The 25,148-nt window shown below is 35.6% G+C and overlaps 1 protein-coding gene across 5 annotated transcripts in view; it reads left to right on the top strand.

Moving 5' to 3' along the window:
* LOC131149196 (protein ENHANCED DISEASE RESISTANCE 2-like) overlaps nucleotides 1-25,148 on the top strand; it is a 53,312-nt gene that overhangs the window by 26,679 nt on the left and 1,485 nt on the right. For 2 of the 5 annotated variants that reach the window (XM_058099430.1, XM_058099431.1), the window contains 7 exons: nucleotides 10,793-10,856; nucleotides 10,998-11,173; nucleotides 15,032-15,133; nucleotides 15,237-15,287; nucleotides 15,381-15,524; nucleotides 16,260-16,355; nucleotides 16,849-16,950. In XM_058099430.1, the coding sequence (XP_057955413.1) occupies nucleotides 10,793-10,856; nucleotides 10,998-11,173; nucleotides 15,032-15,133; nucleotides 15,237-15,287; nucleotides 15,381-15,524; nucleotides 16,260-16,355; nucleotides 16,849-16,950 (735 nt within the window). Of the gene's footprint in view, nucleotides 1-10,792; nucleotides 10,857-10,997; nucleotides 11,174-15,031; nucleotides 15,134-15,236; nucleotides 15,288-15,372; nucleotides 15,525-16,259; nucleotides 16,356-16,848; nucleotides 16,951-25,148 lie in introns of those variants that run through there. The other 3 variants (XM_058099432.1, XM_058099434.1, XM_058099433.1) reach the window with 3 other exon arrangements.

Raw genomic sequence — 25,148 nt, 5'->3', positions numbered from 1 at the left:
AATCACATGGACCCAAAACCTCTCCAAAGCAAGGAAGATGTACAAGAGAAATCAATATCAAAGTGGTCTCCCATTATCCTCCATATTTCTAAGTGATAGAGTGTTTTGTTCTTGCTTAAGAGAGCACTTTCTTGTAAAAGTTCTTTTCATTAGTTTTAGCTCTCTTCAAGTTTCAAGTCTCATTTCTTTGAGAGAGTTTGAGTTGTAAGCTTGACTCGTGACATCAATCTACTTAGAGATGCTAATCCACATATCATTTGTAATTTCTCATCATTGTAAGTGTTGTTTGAGCCCCAGTGAAAGACTCGTTTTGTATTCTAGTCCCGGTGAAAGGCTAGGTCTTGTAATTGTGCTCTTACCCCGGTTGAAAGGCAAGAAGTTTGCTAGTGGAACCTTGGCTTGGATTCGGTTGAGAGAATGGACATAGGTGCTTGTGAAGGAGACTGAACCACTATAAAAGAGTTTGAGCATTTCTCTCCCTACTCTCTTACATTACTTATTATTTGATTGAATTATTTACTCAATTGTGTTTGTGCATATTTCATACATTATCTTGGGTTATTGAGACATAGGGTGAGTTGTGAGTGAACATGAACTTATTTTTATCTAAGCTTCCGCAACGCATTCACTAGAATATACATACTAGGCTATTACTTACTAGGAGTTTGATAAAAGGAGTAAGTGTCATAAAAATCAGAAAAAGAACCAATTCACCTCCCTCTTGGGTTTCCTAAAGGACCAACAAGAAATGCTATAATATTTAAAGGTATCGCCACTCCTAGTAGCATGCTTTGGAGCAGAGTGGTCTTCCTCTCATCCCTTTGGTCCTCAATAAATGAGTTCTTTTGTTATGTTTCTTTGGAAGGCTTGCAGCCGGATTGGTTGAGTTACTTTTTCAGATTTGTCTTGTATTTACTTTCATTTTCTTTAGCTGTTCTCTTTTTGTTATGGGAGGATGTCTTGTTCTTCCTAAATTTCTGTTCTTTGTTGTAGACCTTTAATCCTTTAATACAAGAATTTTGTTATGGGAGGATGTCTTGTCCTTCTTGTTTCTTTTCTTTGTTGTAGACATATATTCCTTTAATATAAATCTTTGTTTATCAAAAGTAATTGAAAGATGTGTTGGATACCGGGGTTAGAGTCTGATAAGATATATGCAAGGCTAATTTTAACACAAAATAATTGCAGTTCAAATTCAATTAAAAAGAGTACATTTGAAGCCTTTTATAGGCTTATAGTACTAGGGAAATAATAAAAATAATTTTAAAAACACAATAAAGTAAATTACTATTTTGTTAAATAAAAATATCCTAGAATATCAAAGATATGATCCCAATAAAAATACCCTAAATTAAGAAAATGAATTTTAGAAACTTAAATAAAAAAACAAAATACTAACTTAAACATATGCTCCCAATAAAATTGCTATAGATTAAAAAAATAATGAAGATACAATAAAAGTAGAATTAGTTTTGCTTGTATGTTTCATCATCCACCATATAACCAGAATTCATGCCAGGGATTTCTTATGTTTACCACAAAAAGGCTCACGTTCTTAAATAGTGGATTATCCACTTTCTCTTTGTTTCTGAAAAAGTATTTTTTATTTTTTATTTTATGCCAAATCCATTACATTCAAAAAATGTTGTCATATACATTGCAAAGCTTGACAAAGATCATCTCCCACTCCCAAGATCTATCTAATGAATTGCAAAATGAACACAAATTCAAAATGTGATCACACCATAAACTTCATCTATTTCACTCCTTTGAGTTAAAGAGTTTTCATCAGCAATGATATCTTTTTTGCAATGGAATAAGTTGCATCAAACATCATAAGAAAACTACAAGGGAAGCTTTAGTGAGTTTCCATTGTGCATCTCTCAAATTTTTAGATTGGTTATTTGATTTTATTTGCTACTTGTCCCAAGCTCATCAATGGTAATAATTTTGTCAATTTTAGCTGCTTGGGCAATTCCCACACAAAGCCTTCAAAATCAGAAAATTCTACCACAATGATCACTAACTCCTATTAAGGCTTGATATTGTTGGCCTACAACCTACAACCTACAACTTAAGCTTTTAGGTAAAGTGGTGTTCTAACATGGTATTAGAGTTCGGTTGCCCGAAGGTCCTTGTTCTAGTCTACCCGCCTGCATTTATTGTTTTCTTGTTAAGAATTATCTTATTCCCTATAAAGGCTAGTGTTTTATCATTTGTGCGCATGCTGTCGGGCTGCATGTGCGGGGGAGTGTTAAAGCTTGATATATTGTTTGCTCACAGCCTAATAGCTTAAGCTTTTAGGTAAAGTGGTATTCTAACAATTCCATCTCGGTTCATCTGAGGCTTCATCCACGATAATGCAAAATTTTGTGTCATCAGTCTCCATGTGGATAAACCTTTGTAGCTTGTTAAAGAAGATAGATAAAATGTCCTTTCGAATCATGGGGGAGACATGATTTCTTTTGAGGCTTTTTCCAATACAACGACATTTATCTCCACACTTTAAGAAATCAAGCAAAGTAGGGGAACAGGTAGATACGTCCCTGCTTTGATGTAAGCTTATAATATTTTTTTTTGGATAACGAAAGAGTTTCATTGATAGCATAGGAATGTACAAGAAGGAGAGAGTAAAGCATCTCCTTTCAAAAGTTTGGGTTAGCCTAGAAAAAATAAAAAATGGAAAAACAAAAAGAACATTAGAAACAACCTGAAAAAATCAGCAGCCCCTATCATTTCAACAAGGAAAGCCAATCACACTGAACATCCAAAAAACACATCCCCCTAAAGTTCCCTACCCACGCACCAAAAAGAAGCCAAACGTTGAATCTTCTCCCAAACCAGTGAAAATGAAATTCTTCCCAATAAAAATGCACACGTGTGATCCCACCCAAATAGTATCAAAGATGTAATTTAGGGTCACGCACCAAAGAAGATACATCAAATTCTGTAATTTTGATTCTAGGAACTTTCATAGGATAGCATTGTTGAGTAGGAGGATGTTTTTAGAGGATAAATATTTTCAAGAGGAGTTTTAATATTACTGGTGTAAGCATGAATAGATTTGACACTATTTGAAAATATCTTTTCTTGGAAAGGCTCAATTTTCTTGTTGACCATGAAGAACCTATTTCCAATAATTGTGTTAAATGTCTTGAAAATTTACCTAAGTGCATGAAATTGGATGTCAAACTAGCATTAAAATAAAAATAAAAAAATAAAATAACAACATGACAATCATAGTGCATTTTTATTTATAATGTAAATTTAAAACTAAGAGAGCGGAACATGCTCAAAATGTAGTTTTCAAAATAATTTTGCACGAAACGAAGATAAATAATTATAGTAGTTTCCTAGGAATGGGAAAGTACACACAGAGGGGGGATGCTGGGAACTTATTTCTCATTTGAATTTTACACAAAACACAGATAAATAATTATCAAAGTAAGTTCTCAAGATTGGAGAAGCATTCATGTTAACTCATTTAAAATATGTCATTTCATAAGACTTAGTAACAAACAATGCTAAAATAAGGGGCTTATTTTACTTGGTGGGTTGGTTGAAAAAGATTGGGGTTGAAGAAGGCGGGTTATCACTTAGAAACAAATTTGGAAAAGAAGCCAAAATTGAGAACTCATTAATTCATTTGTAAACAAATGAAACAAACTTCAATAACTTACACCATTTTTAAAAATATTTTGTAGTGTAATTGAAAAGAGAACAAATGCTTAGCAACACGCTCTCCCTCTCTTCCCCTTCCTCTCTCATAGCTCTTGGTTTTGTTTGGTGTGTGTTTGACCATGGCTCTTGCCGGCCATAATAAGCGGTTGTTCTCATCGACTGTCCGAAGTGGGGAAATCCTTTGATCTACATATAGAGAGAGTAGGGAGGGTGGTTATATTTTGTTGTTTGAAAGGAGCCTCCTTTGAAATTGCTGGGTTTCTATGGTAGTGGCGTTGTGGTTTGGTGATAGATTGTCTTCTATGTTTGGCTAGGTGGGCAATTTCTCTCGTAAAGCAAGGTATGGGAGCGTCAATTATTGGATGATGGCTAGATTGATGAGGAAGGGAAAGTTCTTGGAATTAGGGATGGGGTGGAATCAAAAAAGGGTTTCTGTATTCATCCTTAGTGGTGTTCGTGATTGTTGACATGTCCCAAATGTACCTTGACACTGAGGGATGGTGATCTCGATGATGAAATATGTAATGATAAGGGGTACGAGGTGGGGAACAATCGTGGCTATGAGAAATGGGGTTAATGAAGTCAAAGGAGTCACAACTAACCACTTACCTAGGTGTGGTTGGATCACCTAGTTACTACCTATTAGTTGGTCTTTAAGTCATGCCTAAGACCAAAGAAAACCAATAGTCAATGTCTATGTCACCAAAGTCAAGTTCGGGAGTATAGTTATCTGAGGGGAAGGTACTAGCACCCCCTACACACCTATTCTATGAAAGGTATCTGGTTAGCCTAAAATCACCTTTGAATTCAAGTGAGCAAGACTTTGGTTCCTTCATTTTATTCAAAATAAGTAAAATATACTAATTAACGCACAAAAGAAGCAAATTATAAGATGTAAAGAACATGCATGCAAAATTAGAAGGTCTAATAGAATCCCCGGGCGAACTTAGTGATTATGCTAAATCTACTGCTCTTCAGGTTGTAAATGAGGTTCAAATGCTCTGAGTAGATCATGCCTCATCAAAGGGGAGCATGCATGCACACACACATGCGCAATAAATACGAACATGCATTCAAACATTAAGAAAACACTCAATCATGTAATAGAAAGCCATCAAACATTAAATTGCACTGAAAAAAGGCTAAAAATAGTCAAGAAATGTTCTAGAAATATTCTCTATTTTTTAGTAATTTTATGCAATTTTCAATGATTTTTCTCAATGATATATTTTATTTTTATTTTTTTGCATTTTCTTGATTTTAAAACTTCCAAAATTTCTATAAATTTTTTGTAACTTTTTTTGAATTTATTTCGAATTTATAATAATTTTCTATGATTTTTAAAGAATTATTCACTATTTTAATATATTTTTCAAATTTTTTATTTTTTATTTTTTCAATTTTCTTGCATTCTAAGATTTTCAAAAATTTGCCTAAAATTTTTTATTATTCTATCTTTTTTGCAATTTTTATGCAAGCTGAAGGAGAAGTTGAAGATGTACTGCATAGAATTAAAGCAAGTTGGGTAAAATGACGAAATGTTTCGAGTGTGCTATCGTAGGATAACCGTAAAATTAAAAGGGAAGTTCTATAGGACGGTTGTAAGACCAGCTATGCTATGTGGATAGGAATGTTGGGCGACTAAGAAATAACACTTCCAAAACGTAAAAATTTATGATTAGAATGCTAAGATGGATGAGTGGTATAATGTTAAAAGATAAATTAAAGAATGAACATGTTCGCGGTAAGTTAGATTGAGCTCTTGTAGAAGACAAGATAAGGGAGGGACGACTCAGTGGTGTGGGCAATTGCAACATAAGCCAAATAGTGCACTAATGAGGAAGAGTCAATTAGTTACTGTGAGGTGTAGTAGAAGAGGTAGGGTTAGACCTAAAATAACTTAGAATTAGATAGTGTGAGGATTTAATAGCCCTGAATCTGTCAAAGGAAATTGCCCATAATCGCATAAATTGGTGGAAAAGGATTCATGTGGCTGACCCCACCTAGTGGGACTTAAGACTTGATTTGTTGTTGTTGTTGTGTATATATAAGTATATTGCAATTTTTACTGATTTTTAATGTTTTTTTTTTAAAATTTAAAATTAATTTTAATTATATATATATATATATATATATATATATAGATATATGAAGGGTCTCGGGCGGGCATGGCTTGACCTGGTTCAGATTGAACACCATTGCCGTGCCACTCCATCACCCTTCCGCAGCCACCGGTCACTAGAAGCATTGCTAACCACCGCCGGATGCCGCTAGAGCTCTGGTTATTATTTTTTTGCTATTAATTCTCTCTCTCCTCTGTTCCTTTCTCTCGTCCCAGTGCTGTTTTTCTCTCTCTCCTCTATCTCTCTCTTTGTATTTTGTTCTTCTTCTTCTCTCTCTCGTCCATTCTCTGCTCTTTCTGCTCATTTCCTCCCTCTCTCTCTCTCTCTCTCTCTCTCAAACTCTTTGTTTTCTTCTCTGTTCTGGTGCTGTCCCTTCTCTTTTGTTATTTGTTTCTTTTTCTCTGTCGTTGGTTTTCTCTCTCTCTCTCTCCGTTTTAACTCTGAATTTTCTGCTCTGTATTTTCTCATCCTTCTTCTGATTCTCTGCTCTCTGTGCCTGTTTTGTGTTTCTGATTAGAGGTCCTTTGAGATTAAAACGTCAAATGCAGAATCCATCCAAATTTCAAATAAGGCAACCATAAATCTCTATTTAAATTTAAGCACGAGGATCAAACTTCAGCCAACACAATTCTGTTTACAAACTGATTTCAAAACAATGATTCATGGAACTTTATCTTGGTTTTAAAAAATATTTTATATTCAGTCACTCTCTGATCCTTAAAACCACATTCATACATTGTATTCTGGCTTCCTAAGTCCAAACGCAGCAATTGAAATTCATCAATGCACTCTATTTTCAAGAATTAAACATCAAACACTGATTTCATTTTATCACATTCAAAGAAGCACGTAAGGCATGAGGATTCAATATTTTGACATAAATCATGCATTGCATTTCAAGGAAATATATTCTATCGATGGCTGAATTAACATGCATTCATTGTTCTGAAACTAGAATACGATAGAAAGGAGATGTACCGGCAACTCCCTTCTTACTTTCTTGTTCCTCTTATTCTTCTTCTTCTTCTTCTTCTTTTTCTTCTTCTTAAAGCTCCATACTCATTCTAATGGAGGATGTTGATGGAGAGATTTGTACGAAGGATTTAGAAGCTCAAAAATTAATGGATGAGATGGATTTAAAGCTGTTTGATCCTGGAGGAAACAATGGGCATCCCAATTGTGAATAAAGTGAAGAAGGGTCAATGGGAATTAGCTAGTTTGAAGTGCTTGATCAGCTATGATATAGAAGGATTGAAGAGGGATTTTCTTGGTTAATTTTGTTTAGCTTTTTATTTCATTGTTTTTTTTTTCTTTCTTTTTTTTGGTTTTTTGGTGGACTTCCTGTCCCCACTCAGGTTGTAACTTCTCTTCCTCAATCTAATATATATTTTATTAGGAAAAAAGAAATTGTAGACTGATTATAACAATGAAAAAAAGAAAAAAACAAAAAGAAGTTAAGGAGGAAAACAAAGGTGGGGTCTCATTTGGCAAGAATATCAAATAATATTATTTTTCGAGGATTAATGCTGCACATAGTATGCCCCCTAGTGGACATCCCGACAGTTAAACTTGTTGGAGGTCTTAGTTCGAATCTTCAGGTTTGAAAGGGATATGGAATGGGAGATGGGCCTCCAATGGACCAAAAAAGTAATGCTGCAGATAGTACGGTAACTTGCCATGGGCCAGCAGAAGAGTGGTAGATGCCACAAAATCAGTGGCTTGAACAACAAAAACAATAAAGAGACATGAATAGGAAGGATTGAGTTGAACTAAATTGAGTTTGGATGGAGTCATCTGTCTTTTTCTTGAAAATTCAACTGAAAAACATTACATTTCAAGAAACTTCCAAAATTTTGAAACTCATTCTATCTTAACAAAATGCAGCCAAAAGAAGTCTTTAGTAATTTCATTACTATTTTAAACAAGCATTCAAAGATAGTACAATTTTATATATAAAAAATTCTTCTTAACTCGTTTGCATAATTTAACTGAAAAAAAAAAAAGTTGGTTGTAGGCATAGCAAAGCATTTCACAGTTGGGGTATGAGGATTATTATAAACTTAGAAATTTGCAAATTTTAAAATTTTAGAGAGAGAGAGAGAGAGAGAGAGAGATTTTGTGGTCTAGCAAGGGTGGCCATATGAGGTTTATAAGCCAAAAAATGAGGTTGGGTTGGGTCTAGGTAAGTTGGTATCTAGAAGCACCGTCCTTTTAGCTAAATGGATGTGGTGCTTCCCTCTAGAAGAATCTTCCCTTTGGCATCGAGTAATAAGAAAGTTTGGGTTGGATGAGAATGGGTGGGATACCAATAGTAATCTAATGTTCTTTGGGGAGTCCATGGAGGTTATCCTTCCTTTACCCCTCACACTAATCTTGTGGTGGGGAGGGGGTCACATTCACTTATGGAAAGACCCTTGGCTAGGTAACAAAGTTCTCCACTTCTTTCCTCGTTGCTTTCGTTTGTTTGCTGAGAAAAATAGAGCCATATCCATTTTTGTTAGGGATTTGAGTCCTTTGGTTTCCTAGAATCTTCATTTTAGGAGACCTTGTCTTCTTTGCTATCCTTATTGGATGGAAGTAATTTTTCATCTGGGAGGGATATTTGCACTTGGTCCTTGGATCAGTCAGGAGTGTATCCTTGCAAATCCTTTTTTTTTTTTCTTTATCTGTTTTAACCCTTCGTTTCCACTCTTTCCTATAATTTGGATGGCCAAGGCTCCCTAAAAAATTAAGGGGTTGTTTGGTATCACTGTCAAAAATTACAAAATTGAAAACCAGACACAAAAATCAAAACCAAAAATAGAAACTAAAAACCAGAAATGAGCAACTTGTTTGGTTAAAATTTATAAAACTAATACAAATTAAAAATTAATTAAAAAATACTCATTTTCATCTTTAAATCAAATAACATTGTAAAAATATGATTAAAATAATAAAATTACAAACAATACACATTAAAAGATACTATAATAAAAATAAAAACTATTATAATTATTATACTTTCAAAATTTACTTTACAATAAAAATTTTATTGGACATGACAATTGAAAAGTAGTTTAAATATTTTGTAATTGGCTTTATTATTATTTTTTGAAATTTATGTATATTTTTATTTTAATTATATTTAAATTCATATGATCATTTTATTTTTATTTTAATTTAAAAGTGCATAAAATGAATGATTTAATCTAAAAACAGTATTTTTGGATATTAAAATTTCTAGCAATAGGTTGCCAAAACAACTAAAAACCATAAAGTCTAGTTTCCAATTTTCCCGCAAACAGCTAAAAACTGGCAACAAAAATAGAAAACTGACAACTTAAACAAAAGCGTTTTTATGATCTGTTTCTTCACTGTGCAGAGACAGAAGCATAAAACAGAAAATAGCAACGATACCAAACAAGCCCTATCGCTTTCACTTGGTTGGTTGTGCTTAATAAAATAAATACTAACAACTTGCTGCAAATCAGAAGACCTTTGAAGGCTGTTTCTCCTAATGTTTGTGTGCTCTGTTTCAAGGACTCTGAGACAGCCTCTCGTCTCCTTTTACACTGCCACTTTGCTTGGAGAACTTGCAATAAGTTGTTTGGTATAATGGGGGAGAGTTGGTTATGCCCTATATCAGTGGAATAACCATTTCTTTCACGGGTTTTGGTAGAAGGAAGGATAGGGCAGCTTTATGGACGTGTGAAGTATTTGCAATTTTATGGGGGTTATGGATGGAACAGAATGCATGGATTTTCTTGGGGAAAAAAAATTATTTGGGTGGTTGTCTGGTATAAGATCCAGTTCTTAGCATCACTGTGGTGTGTTGGTTTTGGTTTTTCAAAGGAAATAGTTTTTAGGAGATTCAAAGAGATTGGAGGAACATGCTGGCTTGTTGAGTTTTTATTATTTCTGTAGGTTTTTGTTGTTTTTTTTTTTTCCTCTGCTTTGTTCCAGATTTTCTTTGGGAGATTTCTCTTTCTCCCTCTTGTAAATTCTTTTGCTATCAGAAAAAAAAGGGTTCAGTCTTTTTGGGTTTAGGGTTTAGTCTTTTTGGGTTTGAGTTGATTTCCTTTTTCTGAAATTATAAAACAGGAAGTAGTGTTACAATTGTAGATTGATTTTTGACTTCTTTAACCAGTGGTGGAGTCTAGACCATTCATCAATGGTCAATTTCTTACACATTCAACTCTTCTTCTGTAATATTAAATTTTTAACAACATTCATTATCACACAATATGACAACTTATGACATCAGTTTTGCCATTATTCTAGAGAGTCAGGGGCTACAGTTTGTTTTTTCTGGCTCCAGTAGTAATAGTAGTGCAGAGATGAACATGTGATCGTACTTGAAAAAAATGGGAGCCTAGGAACTATAGCTCGTCTTTTAGGGAGTTTATTAGGCTTAGGCTACACAAGGGACTAAGGAACATCCTTTCTTAAATTCAGTCAACTCTTTCCCCATGTTTCAACGTAAAACTTTTAGTATGAAAGTGCCATGTTCAAATTGTTGGAGTATTCCACAGGAAATGCATAGGTTATAATTTATATTTTATCTTTATTTTTTTCTAGAATATCATAAAAATGTCTAGGAGTCAAATTTGACCCCAATGCTTTTATTTTTTAGTGGTCCAATTTTGAAAGTTTATATAAGCATGTCTTATATGTGTGTAGAGGTTAAAGAGAATTTTTAAATCCCCGTGGGTACAATTGTGCATGCTGAGCTATATGTAGCTCCTCTTGTGCAAGGGAAAGAGATCATTTTCCAAATATCCTGCTTGCATATGACTGTGTACCCCTCCAGTACTGAGCAGGCAATGCTGCTGGAAGCTTGCCTCATACATCAAATGACTGACTTTAAAGGATTCTTATTATTTAATTTTTTTGGTTTTATTATACATTGTTCATTTTTGTGCTTTTACCGTGGTTACAAAATTCTGTTAAATTTAGTAATATTGTTTCTTTTGGTTTCTCGCTCGATCTTTTGACAATGAACATTGCAGGATATGTGCCATCCTAGGTTAACTACCGCTGCTAGTCTTGTGAAGAGATTGCATGATCTTGCAGGTGACTTTACCAATGCTTGAGTTGAGTGAAGTGACAAATGTTGTGCATGTTTTTTAATCGATGCCATCAAATCGTTTATTATTTATTTCTCAAAGGTGTTGTTCATGATTACTGATGGCTTAGGAGTATTGTGTGCTGTAGTTCAGAAGAGGGGTTACATGGACTTGCAAGAGCTCGCAAGAGAAGATGGTATCCCATGCTGCTATGGAACTACTCTTCCAAAAGATCCAACTTGTACTTTGGCTTGCAGTTGGACTGAGGCAGATCCATCTACATTTTTAATTCGTGGAAAGAACTATCTAGAAGACCATCAGAAGGTACCATTAAATACTTGACTCAAATTTTGAAAATTCTAAAGATGAAATTTATCATCCTGTTATATGGGAGTATTGCTGTGTCTTTAGGCATTTGAGTTCTGGTGAGTGGCAGCATTTAAGTAATATGAGATCACAAGAACAATTTTGGATTAATTGGGGGCAAACACATTGGAGGAAATATTATCTTTCTATGGTCTATGATATATTCACAGCAATTGAAAAAGAAAATGTTTGGTTTTTGTTCATGCTCAAAATTGCATGATTTTAACCACTAGAGCATTTCATTTGCTCACTTTGCATGTCCCAAATACTGGCCAAATGTAAGACTATCTCCCTATATCTGCTTCAATTCATAACTGTGAATTTGTGATGTCAATATGTGGAGACGAGGAAACATTTGTTTGCAATGCCACATTCTCAATGCTTGTTTTGGGCCAACTCCTTTAATTTTTTTGGGGAAGTGCTGCTGCCTGACTTGGTTAGGATTGGAAGGGAATATTTATGTAATTCTTTGTTTCTGTTTTTATTCCCTTTTTTTTTTTAACTACTCTTTTACTTTGGAGGACTTCTTATCTTCCGGTTGTACCCTTTTGGATAGTTGTTAATACATTTTTCTTATCCATGCGGCATTCTCAATGTAGTTACAACAACAACAACAACAAGCCTTATGTCCCACTAGGTGGGATCAGCTACACGAATCCTTTTCTGCTAAATCACCCGATCGAGAGCATTTTCCTCTATTAGACTAAGAGCTATTAAATCCTTCCTCACTACCTCATTTCAAATTATTTTAGGCCTACCCTTACCCCTTCTCCTGCTAGAAACAATAACTAACTCACTCCTCTTCACAGCCTCTTCACTGGTGCTCTTCTAGGCTTGCGTTTCAAATGACCAAACTATCTAAGCTGCCCCTCCCTTATCTTGTCTTTGACCGGTGTTATACCTAGATTATTGCGTATATGCTTGTTCCTTAATTTATCTTTTAATGTTATACCACTCATCCATCTTAACATTCGCATTCTCAAATGTACCTTTGATAAATATGCTCTGTTTGTGTGTAGATGCTTTAATGTGTTTTGGGTCCAAAAAAAAGTGATGAGTTGCAACAAAGCAACAGGGGCAGGTGGTTGGTGGCATTTCCTCGTACCCATATCCTCTAACACACCCTCCTCCTCCCCCAAAATAAAGGAAAATAAAAAAAGGAAACAAAATTGTTAATGGTTGTTTTGGTCATTTAGCATTTTTAGTATGTGCTAGTGTTATGTTAGTAAGGGTATTATGGTCATTGGAAAGATCTTGACATATATTGTAAGCAGAGAGAGAGTTCTATCATTGAGATAAGGTCTTCCATTTTACTTATTCAACATGGTATCAGAGCACGATCCAACCTAACTGCCACCCAACCAAATCCTTAACATCATATTCCCATGCAAACCTGCTGCTGTCAAAGGATCATCAGCATCACCAAACACCAGAAACAGGTTAAGGAGTTTCCTGAAAACACTTCAGTTGCGGAGAAATCCTGGACGCCACTGTCCTCTTAAAAACCTCAATAAATACTTCATGTTTTGAGAAACCAGCCACATAACAAGCCACAGAATCTGCTGATCTGTTAGCCTGCAAAATTTGACAGCTAGAGGAGCCCCCATGAGAGTGTGTTGAGCATCCTTTTTGCTCCGCTTGCCTCCCAAATGTCTTGAATCCTTCCTACACTGTAATATCTAGTTGTTTACCATGCTTTTTGTCCAAAGATATCACCTTTTTTAGTTGCTCATGTGCCGCATTCTGGGAATGATTGATTGGTAATGCCAAGGTTGTTTGTCAATGTTTATTGAGGCCTGAAATAGTGGTATTTGCTGTGTTTCTGGTTCGTTTTTATCTAGTTTGTTGTGTACTTGTGTTTTGCTTTGGTATTGAAGGTTGTGTTTTGGGACAAAGTCCATGAATTCCAAAGGATGTTGTTTGCATGTATTTCTGATTTGCTGTGTTGAGGTTGCGTGTGTATTGGGATAGAGTTCTCAAATTCCAAAAGTATGTTTCCTTCATCAATTACTTGTTTGCGCGATGTACTATAACTGTCTCAAAGGAAGAGTATTTCAAGGTTTCTATAGTATTAGGCATCCCAACAAGCATCTCATTACATTGCATCTTTTTGCTCATAAGTTAATCGTACAGTCTCTGTGACATTTGGTATGTCTCCTACTAGTCCTTGGGTTATTGAGTCTTCTGCACTGACCATATGACAGATGTAACCAACTTCTTTTTTGGCCTTCAGTATTCAAAAAATCTACCTCAAGTTACCCTTGTTGGTGGGTTGACTACTATAGTTAAGGGGATAGGAACAGTAAATCCTACTCTCTCCATCTCTTTCTTTTGTTTTGTACATTCCTAAATCCCCTTTCAAGCTTATATCTATTAGTAAGATTAGAGTCACTAAATTATTTCGTAACCTTCTTTACTAATGGTTATTCAAGATCTAAAGACGAGGAAGACAATTGGTATAGGATGTGAGGCTTGCGAACCTACTTTGAGTCGCTCTTTCCTTCTATTGCATGCACTGCCGTTGCTTCACCACTTCAAATCCATTGTCTCCTTGGTCATCCATCCTTGGACAAGTTGAAACAACTGGTTCCTACTTTGAGTTTTGTGCTTAATCTTGAGCGAGAGTCTTGTCAATTGGGAAAACATCATCGTGTTCCCTTTGCTTCCCGAGTCAATAAATGGGTGGTTAGCCCTTTTATGTTAGTCCATTATGATGTTTGGGTCCTAGTCATATCACATCAAAGCTGGGGTTTTGATACTTTGTTACATTTGTTGATGACTACTCTAGGATGACTTGGATGTATTTAGTGAAAAATCATTCTTAGTTGTTTAATATCTTTTATGCCTTCTATTTCAAATAAGGATTTAGTTTGGTATGTCAGTTTGGAAGCTTAGTAGTGATAATTCTAAGGAGTACTTTAGTACCATTTTGCTACCTACTAACTAACTTTGGTATGATACATCAGTCATCTTCTGCCTGCACTCCACAACAAAATGGAGTTGCAGAGTGAAAAAACACATTCTTGAAGTCACTCATATCCTATTGTATCAAATGAATGTCCTCAAATTTTTTTGGATTGATGTTGTACCACAAGAACACATTCACACCAATTGTATGAAAAGTTAGTGGAAGCATTAACCAGAAAGCAATTCATGAAAGCAAATAGCAAGCAAGCGGTGAACATTGAAGTAACGTAATTCATTAACAACACCTCCATAAGCAACATGTGCTTAGCAAAGGGCAAGTAGGCTAAACACATTTACAAGATGCTAGTGAGTTTTATAAGACTGATGAACGCTCACCCTCCCTTAAGGAGTTTTATGTACTATTTTAGCTCTACACTAGGAAACATCAAATTCACCTTTCTGATTTATTCACTAAAGCCTTGGAGGGTGCCCATATAAAATTCTTTTGTAACAAGCTAGGAGCATATGATATCTATGCTCCAGCTTGAGGGGGAGTGTTAATGGTTATTTTGATCATTCAACATTATTAGTTTGTGCTAGTGTTATCTTAGTAAGTGTGAGTAGGTTATTGTGGTCATTGGAATGTACTTGACATATATTATAAATAGAGGGAGAGACCTATCATTGAGATAAGATCGTCCATTTAACCCAATTATTCAACAAAAGCAAAACTAAAATCTCTGGAGAAGGCAGGACTCGACCTCAATGCTTTGGACCTATTGCCAGAGACTTTACCATGAAGCTAGCTGCAATCTGCCCCTGTAAATGTGCTAAAAGCTTTCAGTTTGGACGTGATTCCTAAACTGGTCATTTTATTTTACTTTATTTTGTCTGTTATCTTCTATCCAGATCAAGGCGAAGCAAACCTTGATGCAAATGGTTGCTGCAGATTGGCTAAGATCTGACAAGCGAGAAGATGATCTTGGCAGCCGTCCTGGGAGTATTGTTCAGGTTTACCTGCAATTTCCAATAAAATCATAATCTAACTTTCCATTAATTGTGCACAAGTGCACTGCATTTACCCAATCACATTACATAAAGCTTTGTTCTGCAGAAATATGCAGCACATGGTGGGCCAGAGTTCTTTTTCATTGTTAACATACAGGTGAATTCAGTCTCTGGTCTGTTGTTCAATTTTATTTGTTTTTCAGTTGTATCACCAAGAAATAAATACTTAATTAGCAGTAAAGTGAGACAGGTACCAGGTTCAACAACATATAGTTTAGCACTATACTATATTATGAGCACTCCTGTACAAGATGCACCTTTGCTAGAGAGCTTTATCAGAGGGGATGATGCATATAGAAATTCAAGGTTTAAGCTCATACCATACATATCTAAGGTTAGTACGACTGTTCAAGTAGCAAACTACCCATTGATTTGGTTCAGTTGGTTGAAAATCTCAGTGCTTCGATTTTCAAATGCAAAGGGCTCCCCCCTCCCCTCCCCCCCCCCAAAAAAAAAAAAATCAAAACAAAAAAAAATAAAAATAAAAATAGAAAGGTACTATACTACCTTACAGTTTATTGCTATTTAAGAAAAAAAATGAAGACCTAAATGAATTTAAGTTTAAATCTTTCTACTTTATAACTTTCACACTTCCTCTCCTACCCCTCCCCCACAACCCAACAACAAAAAGCTTGAATTTTTTTAGTAGGAAAGTGAGAAGCATGTTTTAAATCTTACTTTTTTTCTTTCTTTTTTTTTTTTCCTTCCTTTTCAGTCCATCACGGTTGCTTTGTTTATAGCAAAATTTAGGGTTTACCATGCTGCCAGCTCTTAGACAACTCTCCTGCAGCTTGCTTTTCTCAGCCATACACCAATCTAAGCTATTTGAGCTTGCCTGCAACAGTAACTTTTCGCCATTCAACTCTATCAGAAGGGCATATTTTTCAGCAGCTTATAATATGCACCAATATTCTTGATTCTTCTAAATCATTTTTTCCATACATTTACTACATTATTTGCCACCATTCTAATTTCTTTATCATAAATTTACTATTTTATTTGCTGTTTATTGCACAAACTGCATCCCACGATCCAGGTTGCTTGGAATTTATCATTTATCTTATGTCAGGGGTCATGGATAGTGAAGCAGAGCGTTGGAAAAAAAGCATGCTTGGTAGGTCAAGCACTTGAAATTAAGTATTTCCACGGGAAGAACTACCTGGAGGTAAAATGAAAGCATGATTACATACATGGACCATATGACTAAGTGATCTCAAAATATTGTGTTTGAAAATTATGTGCATTTTGAAATTCTTTTCAAATGCTATGCTGCAAGGGTTCTAGCATTAATTGCTTTCTAGGCATATTGGCTGCTATTCCTATGTGCCCCTTCAGTTCACTTGGACAATAACCAATTTAATGCTAACACACTCTTTAAAAAGGGAAATTAAATATAGAGAGGAATCAAAGTGATTTTCAATATATTCCATGCTGTTTTGGCGAAGTAATATATCTATTACTTCGCTGTCTCTGCCTTATTGCTATGGGCTGTTGTTACCTCATTGGTAACTGAACATATTAGACAGGCTTGCACAGGAGAACTGTGCAAAAGATGCAGATCTGTAACTTCTGTAAATGTTAAATATATAAAGAATTAGTATGGTGGGGAACTGTCATATTGTATCGTGCTAATTTTTAAATGTATGATTGCGATTCAGCTGGGGATCGAAATCGGGTCTTCAACAGTTGCAAGGGGTGTGGTCAGTCTTGTTCATGGTTACCTTAACAACCTTGTAATTGAAATGGCATTTTTGATACAGGTAAAGTAACTATCTTCCTACTGTGCTACTTATTATTTGCAGTAATTTACCCTGAAGCTCAAAGTGGATTGAAATGGCAAAAAAGCATGTTAAATTTCTTCTTGGATTGGTCTAAAAAGTACCAAAACAGTTCAATATACTTGCTGCAATTGTAGCTTTGTGGCACTTAGTTTAATAAAGGGTGCCATATCCTATGTCGATGATGGGCACCGGCACTCCTTGGACACACTTCCAACATATATTCAACACTTAGGACATGAGTCAATAATCTTAAAATATATTTTTTCACCACTACAACACAATTGCTTTGATCTAATGACCTTTTATTTTTTCTTTTTTCTTTTTTGCAAAAGTATTAATACTATTTGAAATTTCCATTTCTAATGGCACAAAACCAACAAAAATTTCCAATTTTTTGTGATTGAACCATTAGTTTGAATTATGTTTTTGCTAGTTGAATTATATTACTTTTTCATAATTTCAACTGTAATATAAAATGGTTAAAAATCTCATAGCAATAAGAACATTGTTTTCAATCTCAATTTTCATTGGAGAAAAGGGGAATCCCACAAAACTTAACAACAATAAAATACTATTTCCATGGCATTATTGGTCATAAAAGCGACCAATTATCTCATATTCTTGGAAGCCTATTGTTAGACGGTCGTAGCCCGTGGAGTATACACGTGAGCCCCACAGCGGATATGCAATCTAGAGCCAGGGGGGTGAATGACTCTTTTTGCGTATTTAAAATTTCTCTACAAAATAAATGTCTTAGCAAGAAGCAAGCAATTATATCACAATAGATAAAATATAAAACGTGCACAAGACAAGTAAAGAGTAGGGAGAGAAAAGCTTAACACCGAGTTTTAACGTGGTTCGGCACCAAGTCTACGTCCACGCCTTAGCACCAAGCCAAAGATTCTACAATCCACTATCAACACTCCTTCCCCGGCGAAGTAAGCCTTACAACTCAGGTACACAAGCCTACACTTGGGTACAAACCCCTACTTGCTCACAAAGAGCCTTTACCAAGCGGTTCACCAAGAACCTTACACGAAGTAGATGATTACAATGAGAATGCTCCTTGGATAAGAAAATATTAAATACAAAGCAAACCTCACACTTCTCTCTCAAGAATTGCATCAAACAAGATTGGAGAACAAGAGAGATGAGCACTTGTGAATATGAACTAAAATACAATGTGCTAGGTTTTGGAATCAAGGATATTTTTCACTATAATCTTGTATAAATCATCAAAACCATTGTTAAACAAGTCTAAGGACTTGTATTTATAGGAAAAGTGGGCTACTAGCCGTTTTATGGTCGTTTGGCATTTAAAACAATAAAAAACTATGCAAACTAGCCGTTGGGGCGGAAATCCCGATGCAAACCATTGACAGTTTTCCTGAAACCGTCAAAATCTTCAACATGAAAGTTGTGAGATTTTTTCTTAGCTTTCCATACGCACCAAGATCGCCCTTTTTTTATTTTTCTAGCAAAAGTTATGCCCCAAATACCAAAGATATTTAGGAAATTTTATAGGTGCATAACTGAGGTTTTAAACCCAACCAAAAAGCCTTTTAATCACTTAAAACATTCTTGGACAAAAGTATATAAAATATATAAAGTCTAATGAAGATTAAAACTTGTCCAAGTGAGCTTTTCCTCAAATATAAGATATCTTGATTTATGAAAACACAATTTGAAAGGTCATTTGATATCTTATATAGTTAGAATGCCATTTTACAAAAATATACTTAACTTTCTTAAAGCTTTAGGACATTAATCATGCTTCGACAAAACTGGGACCAAGTATAAAAATGTTCTTAAAACTAGGATGTTAAAAACTTGTCCATTTGAAATCATATTTTGGGTTTAGGATTGTTTTTGATAAACTCTTTGAATTTAACTTTGAAAACCATGAATGTGAGTTTGTGACTTTAATGCAATCCTATAAATCAAGTGTCCTAGTATGCATATGCAATGCTTAACTCTTGCTCAGAAATCATGTAAGAAACACACCCGCAAGAGTTACAGGATGCTGGTTTTTGGATATTGCAGAATCTAGAAGTGCAAATTGTGAATAAAAGAATTAAAACTATATAATGTGTGAGATGGCTAAAACCGAGGCAAGAGAGGTTGAAACTAAATTTGGATGGGAGCAGCTTGGGGAACCCAGGGCCAGCGTGTGGTGGTGGCATCCTTAGAGACCATATAGGTTCTTTTGTTTTTGGTTTTTCAAAATATTTTGGTTCTTGTTCAAATAATGAAGTTAAATTGAGAGCTATGTTGGAGGAAATAAAGATTTGCAAACATTTGGGCCATACCAGTATTGATATTGAATGTGATTTGAATATTGTAGTAAATTGGATAAGATCCACTAAGTGCTCCTTGTGGTATTTATGGGAAATTTTGGGAGCAGCTTATTGGTTTATTGGAGGGAGTATACTTTTCGATAAATCATTGGTATAGAGAAGGGAACAAAGTGGCAGATGCCTTGGCTCGACAAGGTATTATGGGAAGGAATAGTTTGTTTACAAATAGTAGTCAACTCCCTAGAGTTATCAATGGTTTTTATAAACTGGAGAAGATGGGTACGGCTTATATGACGTATGTTTAGCTGATTTCCTGTTGGTATTGGTTTATACTTTATGTTGTTTATCTTTTGTTTGTTTTGTTGCGTGAGGTTTGTTTTGTAGGTCCTTATTTTGTTTGGACTTGTAACCCTGTTTTTGGCTGGATATTGGTGTTGTTTTTGGGAGGCCTCTTAAGTTTTGTCTTTTGTAATCTCTCATTGTTTGTCTTGTAACCACAGTATTCCTCCGCCAAAAGTGAGGGTTTATCAATAAATAAATGGAGGGGCCGCCCTTTTTTAAAAAAAAAAAAAGTTACAACATGGACTACCTCAAACACTCCCCAAATACATATAAGACTACATTAAGCTTCCTTTAGTCATGCTTGGGTCCTTCCAAGTATGTGTCCATTTGATCTTTCCTTCTTGGCGCCTATTCGGTCCGATCTTTGCCTTCGATCCAGTACTTCATGTACGAGTATCTGTACTAAATATGAACTGCAAAGATAGGAAAACGCTAGGAACAATATATAGGTTAATATCATCAAACCACTTTAAACAATAATGGTGTAGGCACCAAGGCTAACACCTATTTTTCAAGTATACACATCCTATCAATATTTTAACATTTTATGGCTTTTTTTCATTCAACAAAAAAAATTTTGTGAATGACTTCTTCCAATAGTGAAATGATCATCATTGTGAAGAACATCCTGCCCTCAAATAGGTATTTTACTGAGGAACATGAAAATGTCATTGGAACAAAATATTGATTGCTTATTTTAACTTGGATGATTAGTTAGTTCCAACAATTTTGTACTTTTAGTACAAACCCCTTAGAAATAAAGCATTTTGTTGAGTTGTGGCCCATATTCCTCGTCGGGGGGGAGGGGGGGCAAAGCCTTCCACGTTACGGTATAGTATATGTTTGAGTCAAAGCGCAATGTAATTGTATTATCATATGATGAAATTTTGGAGTTTTCATATAAGGCTATATACATATTGTGGTCGAGGGTTGAAACCTCAAGACAGTTTTTGATTGATAGTGAAAATTGCATAGGGACTCTGTGGATGTAGGCACATTGCTGAACCATGTAAATTTGATTCTTCTTCTCCCTTTTGATTTTCTCTAGTTTTTCATATTTGTTGTGTATGTGTACACATAATCTAAGGGCGTAATTTCGCGACAATTGGTATTAAAGCACCAAGTTCATGCTAGGTTTTCTAGGGTTTGCATTTGGATTCTAGCACGTATGAGCAAGGTGAAGACGAGATTCAAAAAGTTCGATTGTAAAGGGAACTTTAGCCTATGGAAGATATGGATAATTGATCTTTTGGTTCAACATAAGGTTTACAAGGTTCTAAAAGGAGAGAAATTGGAAAAGATGAATGAATATGATTGGATTGAACTAGAACATATCGCCGTCAAAACCTATCCAATCTTGTTTGGCAGATTCTATTGTGTTCAATGTGATAGAGGAGGAAACTACCAAGGGTTTATGGACAAAATTGGAGGGCCTATATATGTCGAAGAGCAATGCAAACAAATTGCTCTTGAAGAAGTCATTGTTGTTTCTTTGTATGCTCAAGGGTGTGTATCCAAATCAGCGTATGAATCAGTTCAATTAGATTCTTAGCGCTTTGCTCAAAGTAGATGTGAGGATTGAAGATGAAGATGAAACAGTAATGTTGTTATCTTCTCTTATTTCTTCATTTGAACACTTGGTTACCATATTACTCTACGGGAAATTCACTCTAAGCTATGAAGAGATTTCTGGGGTTCTCATGTCAACAAGGCTAGAAGAAGACTCAACAAAGAGGGCCATGAACCAAAGGGCGTGGTTGCCAAGGTCGAACATAGGAGAGGGAAATCCAAGGAGAAGTATAATCTAATGGGCAGATTGAAATCAAGATCAAGGGCCAAGAACGTTGAGTGCTTCAAGTGCAAATAGAAGGGGCTAGTATAAGCGGGATTGTCCTCTTTGGAAGAAAGAGAAAAACAAGAAAGATTGACCTTCAAGCTCTGCAAGTGTTGTGGCAGATAGTTCAGACGATGAAGAGCTCTTGCTAGTTGCTTTAAGATACTTTTGACTATGGATTTTGGTTGCTCCTTTCATTATTGTCCATATCATATGGGGAGTAGTTCGATACTTACAGGGAATGTGATGGTGGATCAGTAGTTTTTGGCATGGTTTCAAAATCCGAATTGAATCGGCCAGTCCGATCAGTTCAAACCAAAATGGGCCACTTGTCTAGCCTGAGTAGTATATGTGACTCAGAAATAGAGTGACTCGGTCAAAAACCAAATGAATTGAGGTTGAACCGGCATGAATCTGTATGAACCGGAGCCTGACAAGGGTCAACCCGGTGAATTTTTAAAAAATAAATAAAAAATAAGATCCACACTCCAAGCTACATCTCCTCCTTTAGCAGTGCAGCAGCCACGACATTGTTGTAGCCTCCTCCGCCGGCAGTAGTAGCCTCCCTGGTGACAGTAGCAAGCTTCGGCGACAGCAACAACCTCCGAGATGCATCCTTTTCTGGCATGCAGCTAAGCTACCTCCTCCAGTAGACACAGCCTCCAATTGCACACAACAAAAAGAAACTCTAAGCTTAAATCCTCTAAACCTCCTATAATTCTAGCCCTACTATTAATTATTAAATTATTAATTAGCTTATTAAATGTTCTCAAATGTCAATTTATTTTCATTTCATAGTTTCCTTATTTGACCTGAAATTTTCAAAGATAAAGATTTGATTTGCATTACAATAAAAAATCTAATTTTCTTCCAAAAAGAAGATTATATATTCATTTCAACCATATATTTTAGTAATGGAAATTATTTTGTCATAATTGTACTTCTAGATATATAATTAATAATACTTTATAAATAAATAATTCTATATAATATTTAACTATATATGATATCATGTCGATGTCACCAGTTAGACCACCGATCCACTGATTAAACCGGTCCAACCGACCTAGCAACTTTACCGGGGTAGTTGCTGGTTCAATTTTTAAAACCATGGTTCTTGGTGAGGATCATCCTTGTCTTGTACTTGGAGTTGGTATTGTGAAAGTTAGAATGTTTGATGGCACTATTAGAACATTACGAAATGTTAGACATGTTTCTGAATTGAAGAACCTGCTTTCTCTAGGTTACTTAGAACACACTTTGCATGAGCTTTTCAGCAACTCCTGGAAGTGGAATCCTAAAGGTGTCAAAGGGTTTTATGGTTGTTATGAAGGGTAAACAAGTCGAAAACAATCCGTATTGGCTAATAGGCAGTATAGTTATGGATAGTGCAGCAGCCATTTCATCGGATACCAACACAATTAACACTAAGATCTGGCGTATGTGCCTATGACATATGAGTGAGCAAGGTATAATGGAACTCCATGAGAGAAAATTGCAGAAAGGGTTGAAGGAGTGTAGAATTGATTTTTGTAGGTATTATGCTTTGGGTAAACAATGCAAAGTAAAATTCAAGTTATCTTCCTAGAAGAGCATAATTATGTTCACAATGATGTTTGGGGGCCTGCAAGGATATGTGCTAGGAACAGAGCTCAGTATTTTGTTAGCTTCATCAATGATTACTTAAGGAAACTTTGGATTTGCTTCATAAAGGAAAATTCAGAGGGATTCTCCAAATTCAAGCAGTGGAAAGCAGAGTTGAGAAAGAAACGGGAAAATTAGTGAAGTGTCTCAGATCAAATAAGGGGCTAGAGTATAAGTCTGATGAGTGTTTGAACTTGTGTAGGTTTGAGGTTTTTTAGACATTTTACGATTCTTTGGACTCATGGCAGAATGAGGTGGTTGAAAGAATGAACAAGACCCTGCTTGAGAAAGCTTGGAGTATGAGACTACGTGCAGAATTGCCCAAGGATTTTTTGGGTAGATGCAGTCAGCACAACTTATATTATTAACAACTCAACTTCTGCAAAGCTGGATTGTAAAGTAGCCGAAGAAGTTTGAACAAGTCGAGATTGACTACTCCACATTGAGGATCTTAAGTTGTCCGCCATACACTCACATTCCTAGTGAGGTTCAATCCAAACTAGACACTCAATTCAAGAGGTGCATTTTCATTGGCTATGAAAAGGGGGTTAAAAGGGTTCAAGTTGTGTGATCTAGAGGATGAGAAGGTATTTACAAGCAGAAATGTGGTGTTGGATGAGAATACAGTAAAGTTGACAAGGAGCCAGAGGTGTAGGTGCCGCTTGGTAAACTTTAGGACCAGCAACCAAAAGTGCCCTCAGTTGAGCAGCATGATCAGCAGCAATCAGATGACCACATTGTAGCTATAGACATACCCAAACGCATTACCTATGCTCCGCAAAGATATGGTTTTGAGGATATGGTCTCCTTTGCTCAAGTTAGTGGTATTGGAGATTCATATTCTTTCCAGGATGAAGTTTTTGGCTTAGAGAGAAATAGGTGGATAGAAGCTATGATGGAGGAGGTTGAGTCTTTGCATAAAAATCAGACTTGGGAGTTGGTGGAACTTCCTAAGGTAAGGAAAGCAGTGGGATGCAAATGGGTGTTTAGGAATAAAAATAATACTTCAGAAAGAAATGATAAACAATTCAACGCTTAGATTAGTGGCAAAACGGTATTCTCAGAGGAAAGGGATAGATTATGATTAGGTATCTTTTTAGGTTGTTCCACATACCTCCACTTAGGTTTTATTGGTCATTGTAGCTCAATTTGGTTTGGAGTTAGAGCAGCTAGATGTTAAAACAACATTTCTTCATGGTCATTTGGAGTAGCAAATTTATATGGAGTAGTCGGAAGGTTTCACGAAAAGAGAATTATGTTTGCAAATTGAGGAAATAATTGTATAGCCTGAAGCAATTGCCAAGGCAGTGGAACAAGCGTTTTCATTCATACATGATGAGTATTGAACATACCCAATGTGAGTATGATTGTTGTGTTTACTTTAGAAGTCTATTTGCTGGTTCATTTATCTTTCTACTATTATATATTGATGATAGGTTGATTGTTGAAAGAATATTTGTGATGTTAAATGGTTTAAAACCCTTATTTAGTGAGGAATTTGAGATGAAGGATCTTGGTGCTGCAAATAAAATCCTTGGGATTAAAAATACAAAGAGACAGAAAAGGTCAGAAGCTTTGGGTCTCAAAAGGCTCACATAGAGAAGGTGTTGAAGAGATTTAACATGAGCAATGCTAGGCTAGTGTCTACCCCATTGGCAAATCATTTCAAGATATCTTCAACACAATGTCACAATCATAGGAGGATGTGGAGGAGATGTCGAGGGTACCGTATGCCAATGCAATGGGTTTCTTGATGTATGCACTCACCTCTCTCTCTATAAAAAAAACCCCTCCCTATGGTTTGTATTCGTCTAAATCTTGCACATGCAGTTAGTATGGTAAGCTTATGGCAAATTAAGGCTAGGAACATTAGAGTACTTTGAAGTGGGTCCTCCATTACTTGAAAGACACTACAGATTTTGGCATTGAGTTTGGTATAGAACAGGATTCAACTTTAGTTCAAGGATTTGTTGATGCAGATTGTATAGGAGATTTGGATGACAAAATGTAAGCCACAATTTATTTATTCACTATGGTAGGCGGGTCTATTTGTTGGAAAT

This window comes from Malania oleifera, chromosome 2 (assembly GCF_029873635.1).
Source record: "Malania oleifera isolate guangnan ecotype guangnan chromosome 2, ASM2987363v1, whole genome shotgun sequence".
In the NCBI taxonomy this organism is placed as follows: Eukaryota; Viridiplantae; Streptophyta; class Magnoliopsida; order Santalales; family Ximeniaceae; genus Malania; species Malania oleifera.
This window is presented reverse-complemented; position numbering and strand designations above follow the sequence as displayed.